The sequence below is a fragment of the Ambystoma mexicanum genome, chromosome 4p, assembly GCF_040938575.1.
Source record: "Ambystoma mexicanum isolate Mex_15411 chromosome 4p, UKY_AmexF1_1, whole genome shotgun sequence".
Lineage (NCBI taxonomy): Eukaryota > Metazoa > Chordata > Amphibia > Caudata > Ambystomatidae > Ambystoma > Ambystoma mexicanum.
In genome coordinates this window covers 1,052,686,950-1,052,710,776 of record NC_090927.1, presented here as the reverse complement: position 1 = coordinate 1,052,710,776, position 23,827 = coordinate 1,052,686,950, and the positions used below count along the sequence as shown (strand labels likewise).

Below are 23,827 nucleotides of genomic sequence, written 5' to 3'. Positions count from 1 at the left end.
GCCTTTAGATCCTCCCAGATTGAAAGTAGTGCCGTTTCTGTTCCTCTCATTGGTCTGAAGCCTACTTGTGCCTGATCCAGCAGCAGGTGTTTTATGAATTCTTGTTTTCTATAGATGTAGGTTTCGCTGGGTAAGGGATGTTGGAGAGGTCCTCCATGTTGCCTGATGTGTACTTGAGAAGCGGCTTGATGTATGCTGATTTCGAAGATTGTGGTACTTTCCCTATTGCAATTGGTTGAAAAGGTTCCAGTAGTATTCCATGGGTGCTCCTTTGTGTGAGGATTGATTTGTGTATGTCTGGGGGGGGGGGCTTGCATCCATGGGGGAGCCTGCCTTGTTGCTATTCTTTAGCAGCTTGACAAATGTCTACTCTGATATTTGGGGGGAGCCTAGGAGTTTGTTCTGGCGATCCTCGGATGTTGAGGTTGCTTGGTCTGTTTTGTATTATCTGTTGGATGGTGCTAACCTTGTTTTTGAAGTGGCCTGCAAGGTTGTTGCATAGTTCCAGCGACGGTATCAGTGTGTTGTTGCAGCCCGGTGGTTTCTCATTTCGTTTATGATTAATTTGGGTTGTTGCCGGCTTTGGTGATTCTGTTGCATTTTAGGATTTCATTTTTGTATGAGTGGATTTGTTTTTGGAATTGAAATTTCTTGGCCCGATTGTTTTTATTCCTCCATTTCTAGTTCAGGTTTCCTGTTTTTTCTTTTCATGGTGCCGAGTAGCGGGGTGAATCATTTTGCTGTCGCTCTTCTGCTTGATGGGGTAAAAGGTTTTTCCTTGGAGATCTCCTCTATTGTTGTGGTGATCACTTGTGAAATAGTTCTGTTTTTCTGTCAAGTCAGGTCCGCTTCATCCATTGTTGCCAGTTTGTTGATTTCCAGTAGTTCAGTTAGTCTGCTATTTTTTGATGGTCCTCCAGTTCGTCTTCATGATGTTGGCAGATTGTCGGGTTTTTGGTGTAGCCAGCATGATCACAAAGAGGATTGTGATCGCTCCAGAGGAATCTGAATTGGTGGTGGTTTGTGTTGGCAAAGATTGTATCTAGTGTATGTCCCGCCGCGTGAGTGTCTCCTTAACTAGTTGATGTAGTCTTGTTGTCTTCAGTTGTTTGGTTAGTGATTTTTGTGATTGTGGGTTCTTCATCAAACCAAATGTTGAAGTCACCAAGGATTATCAGGTGCTCCTCTTGGATGGGTAGGTTGGTTATTGCTTCCATGAAGGAGTCCATTAAGGTTGCGTCGTATGTTAGTCTTCATACCAGAACGAATTTGAGGTTTATTTTAGAGTGAGTTGATCAGGCGAAGGATTAAAGATTCACAGTTCTTGATACTTAATGGGTCTTACATTTAAATTTTCATGTGTTCCTTGTATGCTATTTCCAGTCCTTGTGTGCACTTGAAGTTGTCAGGAAGGCGGTTATGGAGTATGATTTTTGTAGCTGTCGTATAGCCATGTTTCGGTTATGAATAGGATGTCTATACCTCTGTCGCACAGGAGGTCTTGGATCCTGGAGGCATGTTTAGACCTTGACCAAGCATTGATTAGGTTGCAATGGATCTTTTTGGTGTGCTTAGGTTTATATAATGATCCCTGTTTTGACTTGCGGATGTTCATTTGGAGTGCTTCTGTTTTGTTGTCACAGATTGGTTGGGGTTCCGTGGAGGCTGCTTCGCTGTTTAGGTGGTCTGTTAGGTTGATAATTGGGTTGCTGAATTCTACAGCTTATCTTTCGTGTTTTGATGTGGTAGTTGGCAGTGCCCTTGTGTTTTTGTGATATAGGGAGTAAGGGCGTTGGTATCGTAACCTTCGCTTCTTGAGTACTTTTATTTTTTTTATTTTTCCTGGTTTCCAGAAGGTACTTAGATTGTCTCAACATGTCGGTGGCGTTGGTGTCGAGGTTCTGCAGTTGTTTTTGTGAGGTACAGTGAAGGTATGGGGATTTTTCTCTTATGAAGTTCTGTTGTGGTATTTGCTGAGGTTTCTGTATTCGTGACGTTTGTAATGGAGGCGGTTGAGGGTGCAAATACGTTTGGATGGATCTTGCTACAATTCTTTGTCAGCGTCCAATTCTATGTCGGTACACTGTGTCCTTGGTGGTGGTAGTATGGTTTGGGTTTTGAGTTTACAGGGGCAGTAGCTCACCTGTTGGGCCTTGCATTTGGATGATGATGGGTTTTATCCTCTTAAGTTGTGCTAACTGTATGCCCTTTGAGGTTGGCTATCCACTTAGCAGGTTAGGTTTGGGTGTTCCTCTATGGGTCTAGGCGGAGTACTATGCGTTGGAAGGGGTAGTGCAGTTGGGTATGGGGATTGCAGGTTCCTGGTTAACTCGGGTAGGGATCTGGGTATAGTTACTAGATTTTGGTGATTGCTGGGTGTTCTTGGGTAACGGGCGGGTGGGCTGGGATTTAATGATGGCAGGCAATGATAGAATAAACTAGTGATGAAAATACAGAGACTCGAGTCCCCTGCACAAACAAACTGTGAATGGTCAAAAATAGTCTTGTATACAACAAGAATTACTTGGCACACAGTCATCAAAAACAGTGATTTCAAAGGCACTTGTAATTAAGATACATTCTAGTCAAATTCAATCATTTAATAATGTCTTCACAATACAGAGCTCTAAGCGTTTCGGGTAATCCCCTTCGTCAGGACCTTTAAATTAGGTTATTAGTTCAACTCTCTCAATCTTACACTACTACAATGTAAATACAATTTGTTAGCCATTTCTGTGTAAAACTACATGACTGTTGGAGAAGCAAAAAAAAGTCTAGCTCCCATATTAAGGGACTCTATTCACCTGGATTCCAAAGGCTGACTATAAGTCTGCAATTCTCACCCAGAGGAAAAATCCTCTTCAGCAACTTCACAATTCGGTAAGTATTGTTTGTAAGAACATGAACATTATAGTTGGTTGGAATTACTAATAAACCATTGTGTGACAGAGGTAACCAAAGCACCTAGGCAGATGGAGATCTTATCTAGGTCTGGAAGACGGTAGGCATCCTTGCTTCGCAGTGTAGGTTATGCTCAACTAATTGGTTCTTCTGACAAAATTCAGTATAAGTATTGTGTCCCATTATTTCAATTGTTATCCAGAACAATTAATAAAAGAAATTACAAGGAGTGACTAGTCTAAAACCCTACCTTGTGTAGGTTATGTGTACATTAGGGATCGCAGTGCTGTCCATAAACGGGGTTGCCCATAATGGCAGATGCGGTCTGGTATGCTGTAAGTACATAAGTATTCAGGGAGATGGTCAGTATTATGAGTCACCTCCAGAGGTGACGGATGGCTAAAGGTAATCCCATAAACCTGTTTTACTCCATTATTAGTAGGTATGGGAGCGGTACCTGCCCCTCCGCGAAGTCTCACTTGCACCATAGTATTCTTGTGCAACTGCATCAATAGTTGCAGTATCCAACCAGGAATGTTATGTGCTTTCAACTTCTGCCATAGACGGAGCGAAACTATCTAGTCAAAGGCAACCGTGAAGTCCACAAACCGTACATACAAGGGTGGGGCTACCTTTTACGTAACCATTTCCTGGTTAGTGCATCCAACAACATTTATATTCTGCGCCGTAGAGGAGCTCGCTCTAAATTCTGTCTGAAGGATACCTAGCATATGTGCTTTCTCGACCCAGGACTGCAACTCTTGCAATAAAAAGGTAGCAAACATGTTCCCTGGCACGCCTAATGGGGAGATCGGTCTGTAATTTGAGGGTGATGAGCAGGATCCCTTTTTGTAAACCGACATTAGTATCGCCTTCCTCCACGATTCAGGTATTTCACCCTTATCGCATGCCTTTTTTAAATAGTATTTCAAGTACTGCTGCCAATTAAGCCGGATCATTACTTTGAACTACATTGGCCAGTCTATCAGGAATTGGGGCTCTCAACCCTCTTACCAATTGCCAACATTATCTTCCATTTCTATGGACAATTTGATTTTTACATCTAGTTATCACACTACCGTCAAGATTTCTTTTTGGCAGGTTTTCTTTTTCCTTTTCCATCTCTATGCTTGAAAAGATTGTATGTTTTCTTCCCATCAAACAAATATCACAAAACTGAGGCAGAGACCTTGACACTGTTACAGTAGTGTCATTCCCCTCCCACAATTGATTATTAGCATGGTCGTAGTCTGAGTCGTAGGGCATGAGGTGGTAACTGTGTTTTCCACCACACATCCAATTTTCAAGCTATCCTTCATCCTGCGCATTGAGGTGAGAAGGAAAATGGTGTAGGTTGCATGGGGGTAGACGATATCTGGTGCCCAAATGACAAAACTAAAGTGCCTAAGCTGAATAATGTGCATTTTGAGATGAAGATGAACGGCCTGTAATTTTACAAAGTACCTTTATACCTGGTACATGCCTCTTATGGAAAATGTGTGTAACTTGGGGTTAGCACACGATCTTATGCATAGACCTAATATCAGATATTGCATACTGTATATGGGCAAATGCAAGGCAGGGGCAAGTTCTGCCTGGCCTTTTGGGACGAAACCATCTAAGTTGTGTTCCTGCAGGAGCAAATACTGGCACTATCTGGGCAAAATCATCATGCGTTTCATTGGTGTCAAAACTAGCATTATTATCTATACTGTATATCTGCAAAATGTTCCTATGCTTTTTTAGTTTTTCTGCATGCACAGTTCAGTTTCCATTTATGCTTTTTTTTTTTCTTGGCTGGCATACAGGTTGTATACAAATTGATAGTTTTACAACTGCTCGAATGACAATTGACCTTGTCACAATTGACCGAATTGTGAAGGTCAATTGTACCATATATGTGGGGGGGGGAAACCCCCCACAACCCCCACCCAACGGCAAAACCCATATATTTCGGTCAATTGTGAACAAACAATTTGGGTAATACCGGCATATACAGTCCAGTTTAAAACACTGTGCCCCAAGACACTGTGCCCTATCCATTAACAGTACAAATAAATAACTTGCAATGCAAATATTTCTGAATTACAATATTTAGAGTTTTTTAGTGGCTTTGCAACTGATTTTTACTTCCATTTTCCCAAACTTGCCCACTGTAAAGGACCTTCATAAATGATGTATTGCATGTTGTGCATTTTAGGGCAAATGTTTTAATTTTTCCTGGTTAAAGATGTTATATGCTGTAATTTCATAAAATTGTGCTGCATGACGGCAAGCGACTTGTCAAGTGATCGCATTGTCGTTTTTAGTCCTGAATAAAAATGTAACTTTTAGTTGTAAATATTTCCTTTGCATTTTAGTGCTGTGCTTCCCATATGGTGAAGCAGGAAGAACTGTTTTAAGTCCTGTAAAGGCTCGGCGAGTGGAAGTGGCAGAAAGTGGTCTGCTGTTTTGGATCAGGTTATCAGTTTCAGTCTGCTATCACTTTCTACTGTAAGGAGCGGCTTGCTGCAAGGATTTTCTGCATATATCGCTGGCTCAGGCACGGAGAGTGCAAGTGGCAGAAAGTGTCCGCTAGGGAAGACCCTTCAGTTTGGTTAACTGAATAACACTCGAACAGCAGATACTGCAACAAAATAACTTCTCATTCTGTAAGGTGAAAGTAAAGAGCAGTTCCCAAAATCCGGTGGGTGCACTGATATCTAATTACTTAGATAGCCAGTCATTTTACCATTTTGTATGAACACTCTGATAGTACGAAGTACGGCTTGCGCAGTGAGAGCATGCAAACAGGAAACTGCGTACAGCTCCCCTGTTTCAAGCGTAAGGAGGGTCCCCTCCAAATCCCCTGTCTCTAAAAAGGACAAAAAAAGATATTTGCCAGAATGTGCGTCCAAAGATTACTGGCTACTTTGGGGTGGTCCCTCCTCTTCTAGCCGACAGACCAAGTATAACAGTTGGCCCAGCATCTTCATCTCCCTGTACTAATGAGAGAGAGGGAAGCGGTTTCCTCGCCTTTGATAGACAATAATTCTTTACTAAATCTGAACTTGGGCCTACAAAAGGACACTAGGGCTAGCTGGTTGCATTACGAATCCTTCAGACAATTTGAATAGTCATTGGAAAGCGGCTTTCTGCAACACCGAACTTTGTCTAGCATTTTGGAAAGTGTCGGTGATACAGACAGTTCATTACAATCTATTAATTCTTCACTGGAAGTGTGTGTGTGTGTGTGTGTGTGTGTGTGTGTGTATATATATATATATATATATATATATATATATATATTTCTGAGGCTTGTGGAATCTGCTTAGATCACATGCTGTGCATAGGCCGACATCTAGTGGAAGCTGCGGAGTATTAGTTTGTTTTTCGAAAATCGAAAATGGGCGTCGACACAGGCGTGCCAGTAATACTATCCCTAGTGTGACGTCCACTGTACCCAAGATCCCTCACGCGTCTAGGATCCTCAGATTGTTTTTTTCCGCCATACTGGTCGGAAGCATCTTGCGGAGTTCCCTGGCCTTAGCCATACTTTTGCTGTTATTATAATTATAATTCTTATTCATTCCCTTCCCCACCCCAACGTCGACCCTCGACCTCGACGACGGCTGGAGAAGTCATCGACCGTCGACTGCTGCACGACGGATCTGGGCCTCGGAAGGCCGCTGGCCTCGGCCCGGGCCTAGTAGGCCGCTGGCCTCGGCCCTTACAAGTAGGGAGAGTGGGGGGTGGTACATACTCTTCACTCTTCACTCTTGATATATAGTTACATTTTATATATTCCTACACTTAGCAGCCCGCTGCCTTAAGGTGCGTATGGAGGGTACCCCTTTTCAATTCTGCCCCAAGTGCAATCGCAAATACCCTTGGGTCGACAGGCACGCCACGTGCAATCTCTGCTTGCCGAGGGATCACCCCGAAGCGAACTGCAGAGCGTGTAGTAGGTTTAAACCTAAGACACTTAAGGACCGTTCGACAAAGCGTTGGGCCCACCACGCCAGGCAGGAGGCCATGGCAGCGGAGGGCGCCTTCAGCGATGGCAGCGACGCCGTACTTTCGGACGGCGAGGGCATTACGGCGTCGAAAGACAGCCGGCGAGCGCAGGTCCCCGACCTCGGAAGGTCGTCCGGCAGGGCGGCTATGGGGAAGACCCCCGGCGACGCAAGCGCTACACAACTAACACACACTAAACACACTAAAACCAACCGGACCTCGACGACGTCGACTTCCCGGAAAGAGGCACAAAAAGAACGGTCCGACTCGGTGTCCTCTGGGCGCTCTCGATCGAGATCACCTCACGACGCAAGGCAATCATCCACTCTTGCCAAGAGTGCCTCGCTACACACATTAACGGAAGTTCGATCGTCGGGAGACGAAGACGACTTCCACCCCCAGGCCGCGCTCCAAGATACCGAGACCGCGGTTAACACCAGTGAGGCCCCACGAAAGCACACAGATACCTCTCCAGACCCTCGGCGCCAGGCGTCGAAAGTCTCTGGGGCCTCCAAGGGACAGGGAAAACATTTTTCCACGCACGGGGAGGGGGGGGAAACAGAGGAAAGCACAGCCTTCCACTCCTGTAAAGCCATCCTCTCACCCTAGGCAGACAAGCAAACACAAGTCTACCCTTGAAAAGTCCCATAAATCATCACCTACTAAAGTAATACCCTGTTCCAGGGAATGGTCCAGTGAAGACATAGACAGGGTTATGTCTAGGATGTCTTCCTTGGCTGATTTTTATGATAAGAACCCAGAACATTTTCTTTCATATAACCCTCAAGGGGCCACACCCTCAGGCTCCTCCGATCCTATCCCGCTAAGTAAAAAGCCCCGGTTCGAAAGACCTGAACCCTTCGAGGTTCAGCCTTACTCCATTCCATATTCTACTCCACTCCCCAGTTACCAGGGACAAGTTTTCCCTGAAGAGGACCAGGAGTTTGAATTTATGGAAGAACAAACCGGGACAGATTACCTTGCAGAGGATGAGGACCTGGAGGAGGGAGAAAATGAGCAGGAAATTTACAGAGTAGATTCCCCAGTACAAAGCGAAGCCCCAGTTACCGACTCTCCAGTTGATAACCAGCCCCTCCTCAACGAGGTTCTCGCTCGAGCAGCGGAACATTTCCACATCGACACCCACGGTGTACAGGAGGAAAGGGACTTCGCGGAGGAGTTTGTAGGAGAAAGGAGACCGGTCGCTCAGACCATCCCTATCCTCAAGTCCATCCAACGAAGAATAGATCCTTCCCTGGTGAATCCTAACCTCACCAGAGCTGTCAACCCCAGAATTGAAAAGATTTTCCGGGCAGCCCAGTCTGACCCTCTGTATATAAGGGGACATCTTAAACCAGATTCCCTAGTGGTTACCAACACTAGAAAAAGGGCGGGAACGCCCTTATCTTCATCAGAAGCTCCTCCCGACAAGGAGAGCAAAAAACTTTACGGGTTTGGCAGGAAGGTAGCCTCAACGTCCGCCTACCAAGCAAGGATTGCGAATTCCACCACCCTGTTGGCTAGTTACAATTGCCATCAATGGGAAGAAGTTGCGGCGCTCATTGCCTCTGCTCCAGAACCGTTAAAGGGCCAGCTGGCTCGGATCTCGGCAGAGGGGAGAGCCGTGTCTGGTTGCATTTTAAAAGCAACTTTCGACGCCGCTGACAACGCAGGGAGATTGATAGCAGAAGGTACTGTTATCAAGAGACATGCGTGGTTACGGCAGTCGGGATTCAAGACAGAAACCCAGGCTTCTTTAATAGACAAGCCAGTGGAACCCGACCTATTGTTTGGGAAAGCGGTCGAAGACGCACTTAAAAATGCCAAAGATGAATATGAGACTCTCAAATCCCTTGGCCAGTTTACCAACAAACCCCCTAACCAGAGGGGGAACAGTAATTTTCGTCGCCCACGCGGCCAAAATTCACAAAGAGGCAACTATGCCCAGGGACAGGGTACACAATGGAATAACAACCAGCAGTCTACCCAGAGTTACGGCAGGGGTAACAAGAGAGGTCGTGGAAGAGGCAGAGGCAGCCCCAACAAGGGAGGTGGCACGCCTCCACCAAAACAGTGACGCTCAGTTCAGGGTCCCTTGTCACGCAACCCCAGTAGGGGGACGCATTTCCACCTTCACCCAAGCTTGGGAAGGGATCACCTCAGACAGATGGGTGCTGTCAACAGTATCCGCAGGATATTGTATAGAACTACTGCAGCGTCCCCGGAACCATCCTCCACGACAAAGAGTGCACTCCCTAGAGCATCAAAGGATCCTTCTCGAGGAGATCGCCATTCTGCTAGAAAAGGACGCGATAGAACTCGTCCCAGGACACCAGGTAAACAAGGGTATCTATTCAACTTACTTCCTTGTGCCAAAGAAAGATTTGACAATGCGCCCAGTATTGGACTTACGGCCTGCCAACAAGTATGTCAAGCCCCAAAAATTCCGTATGACCACGCTACAAGAGGTAATCCCCCTCCTAAAAAAGGGGGATTACATGGCAACCTTGGATATGAAAGATGCTTATTTTCATATTTCCATGCTCCCAGCGCACAGAAAGTACTTGCGCTTCAAGGTGGACAGTCGCCACTACCAATTCAAGGTACTGCCCTTCGGGATAGCTTCAGCACCAAGGGTATTCACCAAGGTACTGGCGGTGGCAGCTGCACACCTACGCAGGGAGGCAATCCCGGTGTACCCTTATCTGGACGACTGGCTCATAACGGGGGAAACCCCAGGAATTTGCAGGTCAAACATTCAGAGGACTATCGACCTCCTCCACGAATTAGGCTTCTCTATCAACGAGAAAAAGTCAAGTCTGGTGCCAAGCACCTCAAAACAGTTTCTAGGAGCTATCCTAGATACTCAGAAAGGATTGACCTTCCCTTCGGAAGAGAGAATTCGGAATATACTTCGGCAAATTCCGCATTATCAGTCAGGTCAACAGATAACAGTACGCAAAGCTATGCGGTTACTGGGCATGATGGCGTCATGCATTTACCTGGTCCCCCACGCGCGTCTGCGCATGCGTCCCATGCAAGAATGGTTGGCGAAATAGTGGTCTCAGGCAAGTGGTCAGTGGGACGATCTAGTGGTCGTTTCGCCAACACTCGTACAGAACCTACACTGGTGGACAAGAGAGAATCTCGCAAAGGGGAAACCCTTTTACGATCCCGAAGTACAAGCCGTGGTGACTACAGATGCATGCCTGACTGGGTGGGGAGCTCACCATCTCCACCACACAGCTCAGGGTCTCTGGTCTCACTCAGTAGCCAAGAACCACATCAATCTGCTAGAGCTTCTGGCAGTATTCCGAGCGCTAAAGGCGTTCGAGCCCCATCTACTGAACTTGTCGGTGCAGATCAGGACGGACAGCACGACAGCCATGTTCTATCTGAACAAGCAAGGGGGGACTCGTTCGCCAAATCTGTCCAAGCTTGCCCAGAAAATATGGATATGGGCACTCAGACGGAACATCTTCCTGTCATCACAACATGTTCCAGGGGAGCTCAATTCCCTAGCGGATGCTCTAAGCAGAGACTCCCTCCCAGAAGAACACGAATGGGTCCTTCACAGAAACGTAGTAGAAGATCTCTTCTCTCGGTGGGGTTTCCCCACTATAGACCTATTCGCCACAAGCGAAAACAAACAATGCCCAGGATTTGCATCCAGGTTCCCCCAGCCAGACTCCCAAGGGAATGCCCTGTGGATGAACTGGTCAGGGATGTTTGCGTACGCTTTTCCACCAACTCCTCTCATCAGGAAAGTGGTGTACAAAATGAACAAGGAATCGATGACGCTCATCCTAGTTGCTCCCATGTGGGCGAGACAACCATGGTTTCCACACCTACGCAGGATGGCGGTGTGCGAGCCCATCAGACTCCCAGCCTGGTACAACCTACTGTCCCAGCAACAGGGTCAAACAGTGCATCAGGAACCCAACTCTATGAACCTAGCAGCATGGCTCCTGAAGTCATAGAGTTTGGACATCTCAAATTACCACAGAGGTGTATGGACATTCTAAAAGAGTCCAGGAAACCAAATACAAGGCACTGTTACTTTGATAAGTGGAAAAGATTCGTTATCTGGTGCCAAAATAAACAAATCAACCCGGTTGATTGCACTCCTTCCAACGTTGTGACATACATGCTCCACCTGCTGGATGCAGGGTTGGATTTTAACTCGCTGAAAGTACACCTGGCAGCCCTCTCGGCTTACACCACATCCCATAACAAGGTCTCGTGGTGGAAAGTACCAGTGGTTAAAGCCTTCATGGAAGGAGTAAAGAGACTTCACCCTCCTATTTCGAACCCACCGCCAGGATGGGACCTCAACGTGGTGCTAGCTAAGCTCATGGGACCCCCATTCGAACCCATGCATAAAAGTAGTCTCAAACACCTGACTTATAAGACGGCCTTCTTAGTAGCCATTACCTCCATAAGAAGGGTCAGTGAAATTCAGGCTCTGTCAGTGCAGGATCCTTTCTTTACTATCCACAAGGACAAACTGGTTTTACGCACACACCCTAGGTTCTCACCTAAATTCATATCCAAGTTCCATGTAAACCAGTCCATCGAGCTTCCGGCTTTCTTCCAAAACCCGCAAAGCTCGGCTGAGGTGAAACTACACACCCTAGATGTGCGTAGGGCGGTCCTATACTATGTAAATAAAACCAGACCGCTAAGGAAAACAGATCAACTGTTTGTCTCCGTAGCTACAGGCAGAGAGGGGGATCGCGTCTCTAAGGGCGCTATCTCGAAGTGGATTATCAACTGTATACAGCTGTGTTACTCTCTTTCTGAAAAGACTCTGCCTTTTACGCCAAGGGCCCACTCTACTAGAGGCATTGGTGCCACTCTGGCTTTCATTGCAAATGTTCCCCTCGACACCATTTGCAAAGCAGCTACTTGGAGCTCTATTCACACTTTTACTCAGCATTACTGCATTGACACTCATTCCAAGACAGATACACAAGTGGGACAAGCGGTTCTAAGACACCTGTTTGCTCATGACCCTTCTCACATCCCACCTCCTTCTTCTGGTACTGCTCGCTAATCTATGCACAGCATGTGATCTAAGCAGATTCCACAAGCCTCAGAAGGGATACATTACTCACCGTAATCGTATTTCTGATGCTTGTATCTGCTTAGATTCACATGCGACCCACCCTTCCTCCCCTCCGAGAGAAGGCGCATGATTGCTTGTAGTCTTACCTTTCTGTCTATCTGCTTGGATTATCTGTACTCGCGCTACTCCTCATGCTTCCTCATGTCAGAAAAAATACAATCTGAGGATCCTAGACGCGTGAGGGATCTTGGGTACAGTGGACGTCACACTAGGGATAGTATTACTGGCACGCCTGTGTCGACGCCCATTTTCGATTTTCGAAAAACAAACTGTAATACTCCGCAGCTTCCACTAGATGTCGGCCTATGCACAGCATGTGAATCTAAGCAGATACAAGCATCAGAAATACGATTACGGTGAGTAATGTATCCCATATATATATATATATATATATATATAATTTATTTCAGTGAATAAAATGTTAAGGGACGTTATGGTCAAGTTGCACTAATAAAAACCTTTGAAAATTGTTCTGGGGGCGTTGCGGTTACAGGTAAAACCGGAAAACCTCAAATTCGCCAGTTATGGTAGGCTAATCAACCATAACTTGTGCCACCACCATGCACTGCTTAGACTAACACCCAGGACTTCAAAGATGATATCACAAATGTGGTTATGGTTGCTTAGCTTGCCATAATTGGCGAATTTCAGAGGTTTTTCGGTTTTGACTGTAACAACGTCCCAATGGGTTTTTACCAGTGCATGTTATTTTCCTACAACTTACTAATATCATACTTAACCCATTATGGTATCATTTTTAACACTTCTATACTTTTTCCAATGTTTTTGCTTACGTTGACGTCCGCCAACGTCTGACATCACTGTGGACCTTCCGGACAGAGCCATGTGACCATGCATAGACTCAATATATTTTTCAAACATTTCCATTAGCATTTTCTTTTATGCTAATGGCAATAATGTGACGTTCCTCCCACGTTCCAGGCACTGCAACTTGGGGTAACGGCCCGGCAGCCCAAGTGAAGTGTCTGTGTGCGCCCTGATGCCTGCGGGCTTCGGTGCGTTATAAATAACCAGGGCTCCAGACCATTATTCTCCATTGCAGCCCCTGTAATGGCAGATAAAGGCCATTTGTACCCCTGGTTCCTAAAGCAAGAACCCGGTGTGCTAAAAAATAGATTTTTCTTCCTACAGGGGGATGCCTGCAGCGTCATGCTGTGGGTAGGAAAATCCTTTTCCAAGATGGCTTCCGCAGAAAGAGAAGGTGGGGCTCGGTACAGAGCCCCGCTTTCCTTTCCATGGCAGCCTGCAGAAGGCAAATCAGAACCCTATGACCTATTACCACAAGCACATTTATTTCCACTTTCAAATCTATCCTACTTTTGAATAACTATCACATAGCCGGTCCCAGGTGGACATGGCCACTTTAACTCAATTTTTCATCCCTTGCGGTCAAGGCCAGATTGTCTGGGTCATGACTTTATACCATGACCCTGACAATCTGGCCACTGCCGATGGCCACAGGCTATATACCTCAGTCACCAAAGGTATATGACTATTTTTGTATCACTATTTTTTTGTACCTACATTATGACACTTGTCAAAAATTAAAACACAGGCACGTTTGCAAAGCCATGCTTTCAGGTCCTTGCCATTGCTCTTACATGAATTTGCTTGAATGTTTTGTTTTTCTCAAAATTGTGAAAATGTATGTACATACATTAGTCGTATAACTTAATCCCCAACTTGACAAAATCCATTCAGACTTTACAGAAACATTAAAGGTTCAGTCTATAATCTTTCTGAAAACCTTTGTCCACATTCATCAAACAGCAACAAAGTTATAAGCCATCTAAGAATGTTGAGACTCCCTCTAATTTAGCCTCCCCTTGAGAAAATCCCACCAAACTTTACAAAAACATTTATATCTAGATTTAAAATCGTTTTGCAAACTTTTGTGCATGGTCGTCAGATGGCAACACATTTATAAGCCTTTACATTATTTTGGGACCCCCCTCTAATTTCACCTCCACTTTACAGAATCCCACCAAACTTTGGCACCACTCAATGAAACTGCTGCATGAAATTTTGGAATTCTATTCTAGACCTGATACTGAAAGGCTTTGCAAAGTTATAAGACATCCAAAAACTGCCCCCAAACATCTGAAATGTCCTCGAACTTCTCAGGACTGTCTGCGAACATTCGAACTGTTTGTGGACTTTTGCAGCAAAGAAAACACGCTTTTTTTATTTTATTTTTATTTTTGCTTCTTGCAGCCATATCCCATCCTCATCACCCCTCACCTCCCCAGAGATTATTTGATAAGTTTGACAAGTGCAATAGTGTGGGTTTTTTTTGTTTACTGCGATGTCCGCGGACACCGGCTGCTGTCCGCTGGTGATGGCGGGCATTTCCAAAAATCACTTCACGCTTTTCACCATCCGATCAGTGGGCGTGACGCCATGTTGCCCTCTAAGCCAATTAGTGTCCTGTCTGCAGACCGAACGGGGAAGTGTGTCCGCAGAGCGAGATATCTCACTTTAAAAAAAAAACTACTCGTCGGATTTCCACCAAATTTACGAAGGCACGCTTTTGGGATAAGACCACCGCTCCTGCCGCAAATTTGGTGAAAATCCGTCCAGCAGTTTGGGCTGTAGGCATGAGGAAAGTTTTTCTACATTCAGTCTATGGAAAAAAGAAATGTTGGGGACCTCCCCCCCTATAACTTTGCCCCCGCCTTGACCAAACCTCACCAAACGTTGCAACAAAATTCTGAGTGGGCCAAATACTTTTTTTTTCAAAGTTTGGTGAGGATTTGTCCATGGGGCGCGAAGTTATACCCCAGAGGCTGCCCAGCTGGGGTCGCCTGGGGTGGAGATTGGCTTGGGGTGGAGATTAGCTATCGGGGTAAAATCGCAGATGCATTTACAGGCCTTCAAGTTGGGCTGTCTGATTCCATCTACTTTTTCGGCTGCCTTGAATGATATACTCTAACAATAGTGTCCTTGTTAATCTATATGATCTCCCAGGAGCTGTGGCTTTGAAGGAGGTTCAAAGAACTTGGAAAAGCTTCTTGATTGTTGGTATGCACTTCAACCTGGTGGAAATGTTATTGTGGCAAGAGATTTTAACCCTTGTATACTGCCCATGTAAACACACATTATGCCAGATCTAGAAGATGTGTTCTCTCCATTGAGAACTAGTAGGAAACTGGGTGACAAACGGTGGAGGCAGTTGTTGAACTCTCTAGACTTGGCATGCTTAAACAGGAAAGCTAGGGGGCTAAATAGAATATACCTGGACCAACGGTAAGGCCTCATCGAGTATTTAATGTTTACCTTGACCAAGCACTGTGAACGCAGTGTAGTCATTTTTAAACCTATTTGACACAATTCTCAGTGACCATGCTATAATCTCTTGAACACAGCAGTTAGCAGGGTCTCATAAAATCGAGTTTATTGCCCCCAATATCAGAGTAAATGTGCAGGGTAATCTGATCATTTGGTCTGATATTTGTTACATTTATTTTGTACCACGCACCGCTAATACCCAGGGGCAGTATCCAGGCGCTCGTGTGGCTCTGCACTAGAGGGGTATGGGGGGGGGGGGTTAGTGAAGATGGAATCGGTTCAGAGCCAGGAGGAACTGGCGTCTGTGTGTTTTGCTTGTCGGAGTTGGTGCGGGAGGCCCTGTGCATTGTAACCGTATGGGTAAGACTCGGTGCCTCGGGTTTGTTGGTTTGTGTGATGTTGGGTGGGTTGTGGTTTGTGCGCATGTCACAGGTGGCGGTAGCTGTAAGACTTTCTGGTGTCTTGGTGTGTACTTGCGTTGTTGATGGTTTTTATGGATTATGTGGGTGGTTCACTCTAGGGGTGCTTCCAGCTCCTCGTAGATTGTGGGTGTCAACCTAATGTGAAAAATGTTAAACCTATTATGTTCAGATCATTTGTTGCTGCAAAATCGGTTAGAGGTTAACCGCTGGAATCTGCAAGCGACTCATATCACTGGGGGAATGCCTTCAGTTGAGCCATAGGGGTAAAAATAACACCAGATTGTTTGTGTTGGTTGCCAGTGCAATTCATCAAAGAAAGAAATATAATCGCAAAGCTAGAGCCTTGATTAGAAAAGATCCCAGTTTATCCGGTCCAGACTGTGGAGCCTTATTATTGGCGATCTCAATCCATTATAAGAACTGGTTGGGGCAGCACTGCTATTCAGTGAATAATGTAAACTGGACATTTTTATTCAGGCTTTTAAGGGCCAATGATGAGGCATTTTGTATGTGGTATAGACAATTGCTTCCAGTTAACTCTGTGCAGGAATTGAATCATATTTCTGCGGAACAATGGCTGGTCCACTTGAATTTACTTTACTTTATGATAAATTGCTAGCCCCGACCATAGAGACGTCAAACCTGGGGCTTGGTGGGAATTGCCTCGGGATTTGAGGCAGATGATGTCTTGGAGGCCATGAAGAAACTGAAGCGCTCAAGGGATCCTGGCCCTGATGGAACGGTCATCAAGGCTAACGCCGCTTTTTTTGGGCAGCCCGTCTAACCCAATTGTATCATTGGATCATATCTGGGAGCAGGACTTCAGCTAGTTCGACAGTCTATTTTGGTCCCAGTATATGGAAAGGGGGGCCGGTGCGATATTTTTTTTTACTGTCCCCTCCACGCTCTTCATCTCCCCCCCCCCCCCCACTCACAAATGGCCAGAAGAGAAGGGACTTAAGAAATTTCAGACACGCTTTAGAAGAGCACTCGACACAATATATGTGCAATACATCATCTTATATCAGAAAGTAAACCTCTAAATTGAAGTATATACGTCTGTTCTATTGTTTTATACCCAGGCTTTTGATTCAGTCTTGCGCCCGTTACTATGGAAGAAGCTAAAATTATGGGTAGTAGACCAGTTTTTTACACTATATAAAATGCCTTTATAGTGATACTACTGTGGTGGTTTGACTTAAATCAGGAAGGGGCCATTACGGAACGTATCGCCACAAACCAGGGACTTTGGGTGCGTATTGGCATCCCTATTAGCCAATCTGTATGTCTGTCTGACTTGGATGATATTATGCAAACGATGCGAAACCCCCACCCCTCCCTCGCATAGGTGAACCCACCCCCTGGCTATGTTATGCTGATGACACCATGCTTATTGATTGCAACGGTCCAATGCCCTATCGGTATTCGCAGCCATTAATAACATGGAGATCTTTGTGGCTTGTCCAACACTGTAAACTCTTGGTACTGCTGAGGTCGTTTAACATTGACACTAGCACTCTTCTTGGGCTAATTGCTGTTGGCATGAGAGAAGATCATTTGAATGTATTCTTAAACACTAAAAATCGGCACTGGCAGATTTAGATAATAGTTGTGTCCTTGGGACAAATGTTAGCCTTGCCCAATGCTCACCCCTCATTAAAACATAAAACTGGGGACTGGGATAGGGTTTACAACATGTTAAAGCTCCATGAGAAGAAAAGATTTCAGGAATATTGTTTGCAAGATTTCTAGATAGATGATCTGTGTCTGTGCGCATATTGGTCTGAACTATGTGATGGGGGAACCTGAGGATTTTTTAATTTAAATCTATTTACGCTTTAATATGTTTCCCACTTTTGAATATACGGGTTGTTGGTCCCTTATGAAGATAGAATCTGCCGACTATTTCATGGACCTATAGAAATAAGTAGGCACGTACTAACCACATGTCCTATGTTAAAAGCACAATATCATAAGGGATATCTGGACTTGGTCTCGCATGAAGAATATATAGAGCGTGATCAACTTGAGTGAATTATATGGGTCTGAGTCAGCATTTCATATATGGAGGTAGAGCTAGACTCACTATGTAGCAGCACTTTAATGTGAAAATATTTTGTACTGTAATTGTGTAATGATGGATTAGTATTATGCTTAATTATCAAAACTCTTTAAATTGGTACTATATTTGTGATGTAATATTTTGTAATATATTTTAAAGAAATGTCTGTTTTCTCAGTTGGAAACATTTTTAAGGCATGTATATCGTTGTATTTGTGTGCTTAGTTTGACTAATTAAATGCACGTTAAATAAAAAAAGTAAAGGCTCTCAAAAACATTTGCTCATGTGCAGTTAGGTGATTTTTATCATCCAGGCCCAAGGTTAAATGTATCTAGATCTAACTAGTATTTTGAAGTCCCCTGGCTGTCCCTGGTGGCTGCGACTTGTGCTCACTGCCTTCAAGTGTTTCATCAACTGAGGCTCTCTGTTTAGTAAACGTGTGTGTTGTTTACAGCAAGTAGAACAGGTCTTTCAATGCCGTTTTTCTTTCTCTTGTAGGAATCTTCAAGCGGAACAATGCCAGATTGATGGATGAAATTTTAAAACAGCAGGAGCTCCTGGGCCTCGATTGTTCAAAGTATTCTGTGGAGTTTGCCAAAAACAGTAATGACAAATCAGAGCAAGGTATTCTTTGCCACGACTGTTGGCCTTTTTCGTTTTCAATACTCTATGCAGAACTCATTTGACTTAATTGCTGAGTTTTCTTGCTCATACTCTGCAACCTTACGCATGCACTTTACTTTTTTTTTTATTCTCATCTTGTCCATGTCCTCCTCTGGCCCACTACCTGCTCATTGAGGTTGACTCATTCTTCCCCTCTAACCCATCTCCAGTTTTGATGCCCTTGTGGCTTCTCCTTTCCATTCTCTCTGCCTACCTCTTCTACTTTACCATCCACTCGTTTTTTTGTCCTGAAGGGACTTGCTCACTTAGCAGGGCACGCGCTGTACTAATTGCTGTGCACCAAGAAACCCACAACCGTGGCACCCCCCCAAACCCCCTCCTACTCTGAATGGATGCGCTCTACAAACTGCTCCCGAAGACTCCTTTCAAGCAGTCCTGCAAGAAGCATGCAGCCAGATACCCATGACCACCACAGCAAAAAAGAAATGGGAGTACTTCACTAAACTGGAGGAAAATCACCAGCACAGACAAACTAATGTAGTCTCGTAGAGGGGTTCACACCGGTTTGGTCACGGGTGATGGGCTATTGAGAGCACTGTGCCTCGCGTTTCCCTCAGCTCTCTAAAATACCCTGCCCACCCAGAAAGGGCGAGGTCAGCAAATCTTGAACATGCGTATGTACACAATGTGCCAACCTCAGGAACCCTCTAAAATTTGTATTATATTGATACATAATTGTCATAAATTATGCTTTATAAATGTAAACTACCACAACCTGAAATGTTAATTAACCTATAGTTTGTACTAATTGATGACCAAATAAAAGCCAGCACAGTGTGGTGGATTGCTATCTGCAAGTGTGTGCAAGGCCTGGCTTTTTTTTAAATGTATTTATTATTTTTTTTTTTGGTAATTGTTTTGTTTCTGCAAGGGAGGCTTTTTCATCAGACCCGTCTCCCATTTATTTACGGGTCCATGCCAAAATGCTAGTGCACACGTGTGCCTTGGCTGTTACGAGTCTCCTGCCATCTACAGCCATAGCTCTCCAGTAGCAGAGAGCAGGTTCAAAGGTTACATGTGAATGCTTTCCTGACTGCTGCTGTAACAAAGCTCCTGCAGACAGAGTTGGCTTTATCTCCTGCACCTCTGATCTAAATTATTATAAATGTATGCATTAATCGGGTGGCATGTCAAGCTCAAAATATTAACCATGTCTGGTTGTGGGATGGTGACAATTAAGGAGACCCAATTCTACAGCCACAGCAATGGGATCATACCAGTGTCTGCAAAGCTGCCATGTGGAAGGATAGCCAGGATGCTGCCCTCTCATTCGCCCACCAACAGGGCATAGAACTGCCTTCAGGTCATCTCCAGGGAACTGTGCTTTACAGGCTGCACTGATGGAGCAAACAAGCCTCATACCAAGGTGCTGATCAATGAGTCCGTTTTTGAAGCCAGCAGGCATGGGAAGGGAGTGGTGGCAGAGCAGTCAGACAATGTAGGCCTGGAGAAGAGTTCCACCATCTGTTCACTGGAGGTGAAGGTCTCCCTGGAGGTGCCAGCAGAGCTCGTGGGAGTGCAACGGAAGGACTCCTTGTCCCAGGGCCCCCACATTTAGACTCTGAGCAGCTCTGAGCAGTTGGAATCCCATTTCATCATTTCAAGCTATCTTCAAGCTGCTTTGACCGCGCTAGATGCCCTTCGAACTGATGCAGGTCCTGCAGTGGTGCTTTGTGCCCTCCACGCAAACGTCACACTGCATCTCGAGGCACCCAGAAGACAGTTCAACGTATTGCCAGAGGCTGTCTCGAACAACCTGACCACATACTCTACCTTCGAAGAAGGAACTGATTCATGCGCCTACTCGACCTGCTTGAAACCATCAAACAAGGCGCCGTGAATGGCAACTTGACTTGGAAGAAGCCATAGTCTTGTTGCTGAATGGGCCACTACTCAAACCAGTAGATTTGCTGCCAAACACCAATTTGACACTTTATGAGCCTGCATCATTGAACCGCCAGTGACACTGCATAGAGTCGAACCATCTCAACATCAGCTTGAGGGCAGCCTGGCCAGATGAGCCCCGGAAGACAAGAATAAGGTACTGCGAAGAGCCCCCGTCTTCCAGGTCGACTTTCATTGCCATGTTGACTTCAAGGACCCCTTCTCTGCTGTGTTTTTAGAAGACTTTCTTGAATGTTGACATTGTGTCAATTAAGTTCTTAGACACACCTGCTCATCTACCTAGAGTGCCATTCTACAGCAGTCTGCAATTTCTATGTTTTCATTGGAGGTAGATATTTCATAGTGTTTTTAGTTGGTGCATTGCATTTTTGTTACTATTTTTATGGAAGCTTGATTGTACATTCTATTATTTGCAGTCTTCGTACTTGTTTGGGCTGCTACTTATCAGCTACCTTCCTCCAGAAGGTGAGTCCGCATTACCACATAAGGCAGAGGAGGTAAACCTTTGTTCTCCGCCTGTTTCACCGTTGATTGGGATCACTGCTGGTTTAGTAGTGGGCACGGATTGGGCAGTTTAGCCACTATTCCTCGGAGTAGTAGTCGTTTCGTCAGAGTGCATGAGTTTAAAAAAATAAATCAATACCTGGGCAGCTGCAGACCGCGAATGGGGAAAGTGGTGCCCAGGGGATGATGGCCAGCATATCGTTCTCTTGAAGGATACCCTTCTGCTTTCAAGTGGACTCTTCCCACCTCTGGGGCCAGACATTTGTTAGTTCTTTGCGAATCATTGCTCTTAACGCATGCTTTTACTCTGCAACAGCTGCAGTTTTGACCCACAAAGCTAACCAGCTTATTCCCTCAGCAAAGCAGGTAAATATCTTATGAAGAATGTCCCCTCTTGGGCTGTCTGCTAAGATGTATGCAACTCCTCTACCAGCAGAGAGGCAAGATAATTTAAGACCCTCTGCGAGGGACCCTGATGTCCACTGGAAATGTGGTGGGCATTTTTAACACTAAAAGCAGATGCACCCTAAGTTTGGATTCCCCTCTTCGGCAATGGGGTCTGCAAAGATCTTCACTTCACTGGCCTGGGAATTTGAGAGCTACATGGGACCCTCCCTGGAGGCTCTGAATTACTGCAGAGTTGAAAAGCTGACTTGTTCTGAACCCGCTCTGCCCTATTAACCATGCCTCACTCTTACTACTAGTTATTCTTCTTTTTTTCCTGGGCCACCTCCATTGGTCCTAAATAAATTGGTAGTTGATGTCTCCCAATGAGGCTTGAGGACCACTAGTGTCCAAATCTGCATTGTTGGTAGTCTGAGACAACCTAAAAAGGAACGTGGATGCAATCCGCCCAAATGAACCTCTGTTGGTTGGGGCCCCAAAGTGTCGAGCCTCTCTCCTCTCTACATGATACCCCTCAAGAATATCATCCATGGTTAAGGACTTTCATGCTACAAAAACGCTTACAAGCTAGACCAGATTCCCTTATGCACTCGCTGGGCCTAGAATGAAGCCTCTGGCTTGTAGACTCTGGGATGACTAATAACTGGCTGAAACTAGAATTTATTTTTTGTGTGGATTCAATCTGCCCTACCAAGACCATGCACACCACGACAATCCTGTGACCTAAAGAGGTGGGTAAATGCACGCATGCCACCTAGGCTATCAAAAACCTTGCGATCATGCAGGATACACAAGTAAAAGCAGTAATCTGAGTCCGTTTCTTTCCCTTGGTCTTCTAGTGCATTATGCCATACCCGACGTTCCTACACCAATGTCCTACTGTTTCCCTTGTCCTATTAAGGCTGCACTATTCCAACAAGCCTCTACCAAAATGGATCTCTAAGATTTCCATGAAAGACATTCTACCACTCCACTCAATTGTTTTGTTTGCCTTTCTGGTGAAAGCATCCTTTTTCTGGTGTCTGTTTGCATTAAAATGGGAGGATAGTGCCAAAACAGCTGTTCAAGTGTCTTCAGAGGATTCAGAATGCTGTGGAGACTCTTACTGCAACAAATGAGATGCAAACCTACATCCCCAGCACTGCAATCAATACACAGTCTGCCTGTTGAGCACAAGATTAATTTCAAAACCCTCTACAACACCTTCCGAGTGTCTATGGTAGACACCCGGAGTTGTGTGAAGAAAAGTGTTTCTGGTACATATACAAAGAATGCTATGAGCATACAAGTTTACCTTTTTCATAGTACCATAATACAAGGAATGCTTAGAAGGTGCCAGCTTTCACTGATGTGTACAACTCTTTGCGTGTCACGACTATGCATCCTTGGAGCACATTGCCTTCTGAAAGCCCCAGAAATAAGGTACAAGCAATTATGGGGACACTTGTCAGGGTCAGGCAATTTCATAAAGACTGGACACATAAGGCTCTGTTATCTGGATGAGGGCCAGCACTTCCCATTTTACGCGTTGCTGTACTTTTGTATACTCTTCAGCAAGTGTCTCTGGCATTCTGATTTCCTTACTACTTGCCCATCCCCACGAACATTGCTCAGCGATCCACACACCAGAGACCAAACTCCTGACCACACTTCAGATAATGTTGCGCACTCGCCCCTTTCACTGAACTCCACCACATATACTTTCTTCATTGTTGCCTGTAGGGCAGAAATGACTTTAAGTACCATACCAGGCTCATAAAGATGTGTGGTGTCTCTGGCAAATTACACCCACCTTAATTTAAAGGCATAGAAGCTGAAGAGCACACAGAGTTGTTCTGATGCGCACCTTAAACATCCAGGAAGACACAACTTGCTCCTTTCCTCGCTTGTCCTTGACACCGCTCTTCTTGAAGGACCCAATGCCAGATGATAAGCAAAAATGGCAGAAACTGCTATACAATGTTATATAACCTGCTACCTTGATTCCTAAATTGCATGTTTTAAAAGATGCAGAGAAATGAGATTCATTAGGTCTTCTAAAGGTTGACCTACCTGAACTATATCTTGAGAATGTACCAGAATATTCTTGACCATTTGTGTCATGCCAGTATTCCCCTGTTAAGGCCACTCTCATACACTGTTTTACATTAACCCAATGCTCTGGTTCTTGTGGGTATTTTTTTTTTCTATCCCCAGTTTTGTTGCTCTTGTTTAGCTTAACTTCAGTTTCATGCTTCTCTCTAGCTCGAACACCCGTAAGACATCAGATTTTGGTTTCAGCAAAGCCTAGCCAAAGAAATTGGGGCTAATGTGTCTGTTAGCTGTTTACTAATAGCAAATGTAAGTCCCCGGTAGGTTGAAGGAGTCCAGCTTCAGCAGACTGCCTACACTGTACAAATTATGAAAAGGATTTGTAGATGGATAACTTGTCCCATTTGAAAACCGATGCAATTATGACCCCTCGCATTCCAGGGACATACTAAACTTCTCCGTCATTTTAGAAGAGCTGAT

General features: G+C 45.0%; 1 protein-coding gene across 2 annotated transcripts in view; it reads left to right on the top strand.

Annotated features, from left to right (window-relative positions):
• The window catches only part of NUS1 (NUS1 dehydrodolichyl diphosphate synthase subunit), a 276,491-nt gene that overhangs the window by 68,008 nt on the left and 184,656 nt on the right, over nucleotides 1-23,827 (top strand). For both annotated transcript variants that reach the window (XR_011260485.1, XM_069606624.1), the window contains exon 2: nucleotides 18,317-18,442. Coding sequence is in view for 1 of the 2 variants with exons in the window: in XM_069606624.1 (XP_069462725.1) it covers nucleotides 18,317-18,442 (126 nt within the window). In the remaining variant the exon portion in view is untranslated. The remainder of the gene's footprint in view (nucleotides 1-18,316; nucleotides 18,443-23,827) is intronic.